Source organism: Budorcas taxicolor, chromosome 23 (assembly GCF_023091745.1).
Source record: "Budorcas taxicolor isolate Tak-1 chromosome 23, Takin1.1, whole genome shotgun sequence".
Classification (NCBI taxonomy): Eukaryota; Metazoa; Chordata; class Mammalia; order Artiodactyla; family Bovidae; genus Budorcas; species Budorcas taxicolor.
This window is the reverse complement of record NC_068932.1, coordinates 48,440,001-48,450,000: the sequence shown is the minus strand read 5'-3', so window position 1 is coordinate 48,450,000 and position 10,000 is coordinate 48,440,001. Positions and strand designations below refer to the sequence as shown.

The 10,000-nt window shown below is 59.8% G+C and overlaps 1 protein-coding gene across 8 annotated transcripts in view; it reads left to right on the top strand.

Moving 5' to 3' along the window:
- Positions 1-10,000, top strand: part of EBF3 (EBF transcription factor 3) — a 118,118-nt gene that overhangs the window by 87,417 nt on the left and 20,701 nt on the right. For all 8 annotated transcript variants that reach the window (XM_052661141.1, XM_052661139.1, XM_052661138.1 and 5 more), the window contains exons 9-10: positions 48-178; positions 679-805. In XM_052661141.1, the coding sequence (XP_052517101.1) occupies positions 48-178; positions 679-805 (258 nt within the window). The remainder of the gene's footprint in view (positions 1-47; positions 179-678; positions 806-10,000) is intronic.

Genomic DNA, 10,000 nt, shown 5'->3' with positions numbered 1-10,000 from the left:
GCGGTGGGGCGGCCGCTAAGGTCCCGTTCTCTGTCTTGTGTGGGCAGCCACTCCGTGCATCAAGGCCATCAGTCCCAGTGAAGGCTGGACCACGGGGGGCGCGACCGTGATCATCATCGGAGACAACTTCTTCGACGGGCTCCAAGTTGTGTTCGGGACAATGCTGGTGTGGAGCGAGGTAAGCCCGCGAGATCGATCCACTTCCCGCCGTGGCTTTGTCCATGGACCGTCTGACACTCGGTCGACGGCGCCACCCGCCGCCCGATACCCTGAAAGCCAACGGTGCGCCCAAGGCAGGGGCTTCTCTGCTGGGCTGGGCGGGTGCAGAACTCTGCCCCCTGCTCCACAGCCCTGGGGTTTCAAACCTGCTGTCGGAGGTCCCGAGTACCCTGGAACAATTAGCGCTAGAATTACTAGGAGCAGGTTTAAGGAGACATATGGTGGCAATTTTCATATGAATGATGCCCTGTGGCCTTTCCTGCAAACTACACCCGGGATCATTTGCAGACTTTTTCCTGAAAGCGCAACTGTAGGTCCTGAGTCTGGGTGACAGCTCGGAGGGAGCATTCCGAGACGATGGTCCAATTGTGCTCATTTTTGGTAATTATGTCCAACTGGCAAGTGTCCGCCTCTTACGCCCAGGCTGCTGAAGGCCTCTTCACTGTATGGTTCTTGTAGCTGATCACGCCCCACGCCATCCGTGTCCAGACGCCGCCGAGGCACATTCCTGGAGTTGTCGAAGTCACCTTGTCGTACAAGTCCAAGCAGTTCTGTAAGGGTGCTCCAGGGCGGTTCGTCTACACCGGTGAGTCCACCTTTCCAGCCTTCCTGATCCGGGAGGGCTTCTCCATGGCCCCTGGGTCCCTGCACAGGTTCTGCAGGGAGGGCTGGCGGGTGAGCCAGGGGGTGGTGTCATCGGAGAAGTCTCCGCATCCTTCACCAGCTGGTGTGATGCCGTGAACAGGTGCAGACCCCTGGGGCCGCGGGATCCATCCCCTTACCCTGTCTGTGATCCTGCCTGTAAAAGGAGGCGGTGGGCTGTCGGTAACCACATTCCCAGTGTCCAAGGGGTGGCTGCCCCGTGAGGTCCCAGAGGTCAGGCCATGTCCCCAAGGTCACCCACACCTGTGGATAACAGAAGCAGGTCTCTGCCCAGCCTGGGGCCTCACACCGCACACCACCCTGCTGCTGACGGAGGGTCTGAATTCTGTGCGGGGCTGGGCACCCGGACATCACCAGGAAGGGTCCCCTCTGAGGTCCTGGATCGCCATCCGGAAGCTGTGTGCTGCAGTGCTTTGCACACAGGTGGCTTGGAGGACACAACCTGTCTGAGGCTGCTGTGGAGAAAGAGCACAGTGACCACAGGGCTTGTCTGCATTGGAGCCTCTGGTCCTGCCGCCCGCAGAGGCTGGGATGTCTGAGAGGGCTCCGAGTGCTGAGCCCCTAGGGGTGAGGGCTTGCTCTCAGACAGCGTGGCTTCCATATGCTCACCTGGTCAGGGTGGCCGGGAGGTCCCCTCAGGAGCCTGTTCTGGGCCTCGGGGTCTGACCACGTGCCGTTACCCACACAAGGCACCTGGGGACAGGTCTGGGCTCCTCTGGGATGTGGGCCTCTCCTCTGTCCCACGGGTGGGTGACGAGGTAGAACGGAGGTCCCTTCCACTCGGGGGTGGGGTGAGGAGTGGAGGCGACTCACCCTCCTCCCCCTTTAGGAAGCAGATCCGAAATGTAAGTTCTTCCAGCCAGCCCATTGTCACCCCTGGGCTGCACCAGACTCAGGTCCCGGCCGAGAGCAGGGTGCCGTGTCCAGAGGCGCCCAGACCCTTGACAGCCTGGGCTGCAGCGAGGCTTGCATCCTTGATGGGGCGAGGCAGCCTCCAGTTGGGCGCTGAGCAGCGCTGAGCGAGTCAGCAGGGGAGGGAGGGGCCGTTTCCGCCCTTGGGGCCAGCGCATGCTGCCTGGGGCCCAAGACCCTGGGGATGCTGATGGGCGCCTACCTCCAGGGCGGGGACTTGGGCCCCCTGCTGTGACCAGGAGATGACGGACTGCGGCCCCCCACTGCAGCCCCAGCCTGCTAAATAATAAAGACCCAGGAAGCGGGGCAGCAGCCGGGGCCTCTTGTGGGCCTTGTACCCGTGGCCACGGTGGGAGCTCTTCTGGGTAGAAGGACCACCGAGGCCGCCAGGAGCTGGGGGCGGGCAGGGTCCCCGATGGGCTGTCTCCCCGCAGCACTCAGCCGCCTGTGTGTGGCCACTGCTGACCTGTGGGTGCCCCGCTGGGTTTCTGGCCATGAGCTCAGGATGTGGGCAGTGGGAGCCCTGCTCCACCCTGCCTGGTATTGCCCTGGGGATCTGGGGGCCACCCGACCCCCGCATCCTGCCTGGGGCCCCTGGGGGATACTTGACCCCCGCTTCCGCTGCCCCCTGGGTGCGTGTGTGACCTGAGCTCCCAGGAATAGCCGCTGAGGCGTCTAGGTCCCTCAGAGGAGGGGACATGTATTTGCTGGCAGGCCCTGAGTGGCCACGGGCCACATGGATGCCAGGTCAGGCCAGGCACTGTGGGGTGGGGACATCTGTAGGCGGTGGGACCACCTGGGTCTGCCCCAGATGGACAGGGACCCTCCGCCTGAGTCAGCCCCTCTGGCCTCCCGGCCATGCCCCCTGCGGGTCTCCAGATCCCCAATTCTTGACCCTCGGGCTCTGGGTGCAGAGACCCGCAGGCTGTGGTTGGGGTGCTGACTCAGAAGAGATGTGACGGCAGGAAGGCCTGGTTCCTCTAAGTGCTCCGGGGGCTACCGGGGACTGCAGTGCCTGTGGCAGGAGAGCTGCCGAGCTGGGCATCACGGCTGGAGAGGGCGTGCGGGCTACCGGGGACCGCAGCCCCCTAGGCAGGAGGGCTGACGAGCCAGGCGTCATGGCTGGAGGGAGGGTGTGCGGACACTGTGGCTTGGGCAGCTGGTGTCCCAGGGCCGAGGCCCAGCCGCTCAGGTGCCATGGGGGGTGGGTGAGCTGGGGTGGCTCTCCGTAGCCAGCTGCCCCCAGCGGGGCAGAAAATCTTCCTTGGCCAGAGGGCCCCTGCCCGCAGGGATGCGAGTGTCCCAAGTCCATTCCAGGGACAGCTGTGTCCCGGTGACCGTCGTCCGTTTCTGCGGCCGGTGCTGTGTCCGCACCACGGAGAGGGGGCTTCTCAGACCCCATGCTCGTTGTCCCGGCAGTCCAAGGCTCTGGGGTTTCCTCCACAAAGGGTTCTCTCGTGAATGGATGCCTCAGTGAAGCCATTCAGCCAGCTGGGGCCCCTCCTGCGGGGGGCTCGTCTATGCCTCCCCCATCATCAACGGGAATATACATTTCAAACGCGCGTCAGGGCTAGGGGGCCCCATGCTCTCTGGGAGTGGAGGGAAGGTGGGGTCATAACCTGTCTGACCTGGAAGCTTCTGTCTGATTTGTGCTGCCCTGGAATTGATGGGGACAGAGGTGCAATCACAGGGAATTGCTCCTCTCTGCAGGCTGCGCCAGCCCTCCTGGAGGCCGGACAGCCTGCGGGCAGCCCCATCCCCTGGGCGTCTGGCTCCCATCAGCAGTCCGGCCCGCGGGGATATGTCACCCTGAGCCCTCCTGGGTGAGGTGGTCAGGCCGCCAGAGGCCAAGGTCTAAACGAGCTGTTTACAGCAGCTGAGAAAAACCCCAGGTTCTTCGGAACCAGACCCGATGTGTCAACCCAGAGTGGGTGTGTGGTGGGGGGGCAGACCAAGCCCACCCAGCCAGGCCCCTTTGCCGGCTGCTTTCAGCCCCAGTAAAGGCAGAATTACCTTGGGAGGTGGTGTTAGTGCAGTTGATTAGCACGGTGAATTAAAAGAATGAGTCACAATGGCATGTCCGGCTCCTCCACACCAGTCCTTTGTATTCCCAGCGCGCCTCACCCCTGTTGCAAGAAGGTCAAAAATTAGAGAGAGAGAACAGTTTTCAAGCGGCTAGCACTTAGGAGCAGAATTAACAATCACTCTGTATGTAATTGCCAGTTAATAGTAAATTGCCTTCCAGACTGTAAAATGCAATATAAACGGGTGGGCACCTAAAATTAAATTAATGAGATATTTGCTGCGTTTAAAAGTGAACAGTGCAAATTAATAATTGAGTGCAGTGCTTGTTTTAATATTTGTCTAATAGTGTATCGTTTGCTCGTTTAATAATAATTAAAGCAGTCCCGCAATATCCTACCTGAGGAACTCCATGGGCAGAGCGAACAGTCTCACGTTTATAATTTCAACCAGTAGAAAGACATCGAGTTGTTCAGAGCAATAAAAGAAATTATTTTTTAATTAGAATGTAAGCATTGCGGTGTTACTCGATTAAGACAAATTGGAATTTGTATGCTTCTAATTGAAATTATGTTCAAGGGAAAACTGCTTTTACAGACAGCGTTTGCGAGCGTGAGGTGCTTTTGCATGATCAGAAGTGTCCCTTTTGCCAGCGTGTCCGTGTGGCAGAGGGTTCCCTGTGACATGGAAGGGCAGGAGCTGGTTGGTGGTGGCCTGACTCGTGGGCGTGGCAGCCAGGAGCTCTTCCTGTAGCCCTCTAGTGCCCGAATGTGTGGCTGACCCCCCCTCAGTTTAGAGATTTCTTTTGCTCAATTAAAGGAATTATCACAAATGGCCAGGCATGAACATGCAGGCTGCCACGGGCACAGCCAGTTCAGTTACTGAGCAGGATGGTGGCAGAGGCCGTGCCAGGGCCGGAGTGGCAGGGGCCGAGCGTGGCGGCCAAGTGTGGACGAGATGGGGACAGAAAGATGGCCGCCTTCCGCACTGAGATGTGCAGCTCAGACATGAGGCTCAGCCAGCGATTGCCAACAGTTTTCATTCTTCCTGATAAGGGTTTGTTTTTGTTTTTTTTTAATCATTTGTTGTTGTTGTTCAGCTGTTCGGTCAGGTCTGACTCTCTGCGACCCCATGGATGGCAGCACGCCAGGCCCCTCTGTCCTTGAATACCTCCCAGAGTTTGCTGAAACCCATGTCCCTTGAGTCGGTGATGCCATCCAGCCATCTGATTCTCTGCCGCCCCCTTCTTTCGCCTTCAGTTTTTCCAGCATCAGGGGCTTTCCCAAGGAGTCGGCTTAAAACTAGCTACATGTCCAGGGCGGGGAGCAGGGGAAGGCACTCACTCTGTCTCAGGAGCTGTCTGGCACCAGGGGCGCTGTCGGCTTGCCCCGGGGGCCACCACGTCCTTTGGCAGCCTCCCACTACCTAACCGACACTTGGGCCCGCCTCTCGAAGGGCGCGGGCATTTCTGAAGTGTTTTAAAGTTCTTGTGTGTGCATTCAGACGTGATTCTGTCAACAGCTGATGACACGCAGCAGAGTCGATACCCTTCGACCACTGCCACGCCGACCCGCTGTCTCCCAGCCCAGTGCCTCTCAAACAGATTACTTGTATCCCCAGAGCGGACGATGCCTAATTGCCTCCCACCAATCATACTGTTTTTACTTTGCTAAACTGCCTGCTCATGCCTTCCGTCCCCTTAAATGTAAGCCACGTGATTATTTTGGTGATCAGTTTTTGACCACGGAGGTGGATGCGGGGGAGGTGTTTGCATTTCAGGTTGGGGGTTTGGGGGACACTTTCAGGCCATGTCTGTGATTCCTGGCTTCCCCGTCCTGGCCAGTGAGGCCCAGCGGCTCTCAGCGGCTCCCCAGGCGTTCCTGGCTGTAGTGGGGACCCTGCAGACCCAAGGCCATCGCTGGTTCCTGCTCGCCAGTCGGATGGTGTCAGTGGCAACCTCTGCTGCCCTGGTGGACAGACAGACTTGCTTTTAATGTGAGGGCGGTCAATTGGAAAAGCAGCTTGGGGAGACCCCTTCAGGGCCCAAGAGCTGACATAGCCCCCCAGACAATGCACAACTCCAGCAGGATGTCTCGCCCGCCCCACCTACCTTTGCTCGTCCTTGGCTGCGAGCCGGGGGCAGAGGACGAACTTGTCCCTGCTGGCAGGGATGGCGAGAAGACCACCTGGTTGTCTCTGGGGCCATTGGTGGGGCTCCTCGGGGCCACAGAGGAAGGGGCGGGCCCCCTGGGATCGTCTGCATGGTGCAGCCCAGCCCTGGACCAGATGGTAACCAGTGAGTCCGGCAGCACGCGGCGCGGCTTGGGGGACGCCTGCCCAGCCCCGTGTCCCTCTCAGGAGCCAGGCGGCGAGGCCTCCCGGGTGCCTGCCGTCCCCTTGCCTGCTGTCTCGGAGGAGGCCGGGGAATGAGACACACCGTGTGTGCTGTTGCGCAAGGAGACGATCTGTCCTAATCAGTGACACCCATTTACTAGAATTGCTTAAAATGAACTATACCTCATCCAGAAATCGCACATTTAGAGGCGCTCCATTCATCATCTGAAAATTGAGGGCCAGTAAACTTTTCTGCTCCTCCAGTGGGATCATAGGCATGCATCAAAATGTTAGAAATGATTGGTGAGAGGAAGCTGTCACCCATTTATCAAGGAAAAGAACATTATTTGCTAATTTCCCAACCAGGCTGGTGACAGGGTGCTTCGTCTTTGGACCCACGGTGACCAGCATGCCCTTTTTGTTATTAGTACAAGTCAAGCGCTTTTGGGCAGTTGCTAACAAGACACATTTGTCTGTCATCAGAGGGGCTTTGCTTGTTTTCCAAGTGCTGTGACCACAGGCTGCTCTTCCCGGAGCCCGATGGCTGTGCGTGGCGAGGCCGCGCTCGCCTGGGAGGGGAGCTGGCTGATAAATCAGGAAGTTTCCACGTCAAGGTGAAGGTATTGACTCTCAGCACCGAACCTGACAACACGGAGCTGGGAGGAGACAGCCATTCGTCTTCCCCGGAGGACACAGGGGTCATGGGTTCCCTCGGCGAGGGAGGGGCTGCGGGCCGCCAGCCCCCTGCCCCACGGGGACAGGGCGAGTTTGGGACTTGACTTGGTGTCTCTGGCCTGTCAGGGAGCCCACCTGCCCCTGGGGCTGCTCTCAGAGCCCAGGGGAGTGCCCGGGAGCGGGAGAGCGGGCTAAGGCAGCGAGGAGGGCGTACAGATCAGAGCTGTGTCACCTGCAGGGAGGAGCTCCCACCGCGTCCGGGAGGAGGCCGGGGAAGCTGCGGGACAAACGGCCATCTCAGTGGAGAGCCCGCCAAGGAAGCTGTGGGCCTTCTGACCAGGAGCAGAAGCAGCAGGCTGGCCTGTGGTCCCGGGAGAGGGAACAAGGACAGTCCCCACAGGGACCGTGGGCCTCCTCCCTCCACATCCCTGCAAGCCACTGCCCTGGGGTCCTGGGCCGCCCAGGTTTTCATTTGAAACCTTTGTTTTGGGAAGGTCTTGGGGCTTCCCTTCTGGCTCAGCTGGTAAAGAATCTGCTGGGTTCGATCCCTGGGTTGGGAAGATCCCCTGGAGAAGGGAAAGGCTACTCACTGCAGTATTCTGTCCTGGAGAAGAGTCAGAAAGGGTCGGAAAGAGTCAGACATGACTGAGCGACTTTCACTTTCACTTTAGGCTCTAAGTTGAGCCCAAAGCTCAACCTGACAGACAGATCATTTTTTAAAAAACTATCGTTTGAATTGGTTGGGCCTTTTTTTATTCATTGTATTCCATAGACAGTACAAGCTGAATCATTCTTTCTTAGGATGACTTTTCAATAAAGCAGCAACACCTGGAACGTCTTCATCGGGTGTGAGCTGTGTGCTCCACCCCCAGAAACAAATACACGGACGTTTTCAAATGCTCTTAAAGAGCCTGTAGTCACTGGGTTGCACGAGGGCCGTGGGTGCTCGTGGTGGGCGGATGTGCTCCAGAAGACTCTTTACCGAGGTTGTTGAGTATGAGACACACAGTCTGCTGTGGAGACCGTGGGCCGCTGCCCATCTCGGGACTGGTGGACGTAGATCATCTTTGGGGGACGCTCCTTAAAGGTGCAGCCTGGCAGCGGGTCCATCATTGCACCCCCTGGATGCTGCCCTTCCCAGCTCTCCCGAGGGCCCTTGCCTGCACCTCCACAGATGGAGACCCCACCTCCCAACACGGTGAGCCCTGGTGGTAGGCCAGCCTTCCACGGGCTGACCCTCTCCCACTCCGAGCACCTGCTGACCACCGAGGACGACAGCCGGGGCCTCTGAGCGTTTGGAGGTGGGGGAGTTTGGCCAGGTTTCTTCCCATCTTTTCAGCCCTTTCATCCTCCTGGGAGACGCCCTTTGCCTAGGACTCCCCTGGGCCCTTCTGGGTCTCAGCCCTGGGGGTGGGAGGGCTGTCCCACCCAGTCTCAGAATCCGTGCACCTGGCCCCGGGGCCCAGCCGGCTGCTCTAGGCCCAACCGTCACCTCCGCCCGCTTGTGAAGACGAGCCTGGTGCCCTTCCCTATCGCCCCCAGCACAGGACACCCGCAAGCCTGTGGGGATGGCCCTGCAGCCAGGGCGCTCGTGACCCTTGTGGTATCCGGCCACAGGGTCCCCGGGCCAGAATCGGTTTGCCTCATGTGCTGGTCGCCGGTGAACACGGAGGTGGTTTTGAAAGCTGACCCGTTAGCGCGAGCTACAGGGTGGGAGGTGCTGGGGCCGCAGACTCACGTATGCTGTCCGTGAGGCCCCCCGGAGACAGGCCTGGGGTGGTGGACGCCGCTCACCCTGCTGCCCACCGCCCAATGCCCCAACCGCTGGCCCCTCCAGCCTCTGCGCTCAGGAAACACCCGTGGGCGGCAGTGGTCTTTCAGGGGAGCCGGGCGTCGGGGGGCAGTGCAGAGGCCTCTTGTCCACACAGCTGGGAATTGGCCTGTGGCTTCCCGTGGTCAGCGTCTCCCCGAGGCCCACCTGGGCCAGGTTCTCTGCAGGTGATCAGGAAAGGCCAGAGACCACCTGCATCTCATTGGTGCTGGGGGCGCGGCGGGGTTCCCCGGGTTCCCCTGGGGGACCCCGCCGGCTTCACATGGGCAGCCTGGGGCGTGGCTCCGGGCCGCCCTCGGCCGCATCTGGGCCTCTTCCAGCTGCTCAGGCATGAGGATGAGAAGCGATGGCCAGGAAGTCCTGGAAGAGGCTCGAGTCTCTGGGAAGAGGGGTGGCTGTGGGGACTGTGGGAGGAGCCTCTGCAGACACGGGTGCTTGGGGCGGGCGGGCTGCACCTCGGCAGCGGGTCAGTGGTCTCCAGGAGGGTCGGGGGCTCTCCAGGCAGGTCGGGGTCTCCGTGGTCTCCAGGTGGATTGGGAGTCTCCAGGCAGGTCGAGGGTCTCCAGGCACAGGGCAGAACTTGAGCCCAGGGTGGGGGAGCTGAGGGGAGCAAGTCCGGGTGGGGTGGCGGGGCCCAGAGGCGGGTGAGGTCCCACAGGCCTTCTGAACCCCACACGTTTGGGGATTTGGGGGGCCCCTTGGGAAGAAACAGGACTGTTTTACTTGAGAGACATAACCCGGAATCCTGTGCTCAGGGACTCTTCTTGGCCCTGTCAGTATTTACACTGACCTTGACACTGTCTTCAAAGGCTCTGACTTAGCGCCTTGCCTTTCTTCTTTATTCACCTTAAAAAGCCAGAGTTAAAAACGCCTCCGTGGGGACTGAGGGCGGCTGCAGAGCCTTCCTGAGTGGGGGGTGGGGTGTCTCTTCCCCAGGCCCCTCCCCCCAACTGGAGGCCTGCTCACCCCAGTTGCAACCTCTGTTCTTTTACACAAGTGCCAGACTCCCCTCCGACAGCATTCGGACCACACGAGGCCTTCCCTGGGTAAGGGCCTGGCAGGCGGGTGTGTGCTGGTCTAGTCGCCTCAGATTCTGTTCTTTATCCAAATGGAGAAGGCAGTGGCACCCCACTCCAGTACTCTTGCCTGGAAAATCCCATGGGCGGAGGAGCCTGGTGGGCGGCAGTCCACGGGGTTGCGAAGAGTCGGACAGGACCAAGCAACTTCACTTTCACTTTTCACCTTCCTGCATTGGAGAAGGAAATGGCAACCCACTCCAATGTTCTTGCCTGGAGAATCCCAGGGACGGCGGAGCCTAGTGGGCTGCCATCTATGGGGTCGCAC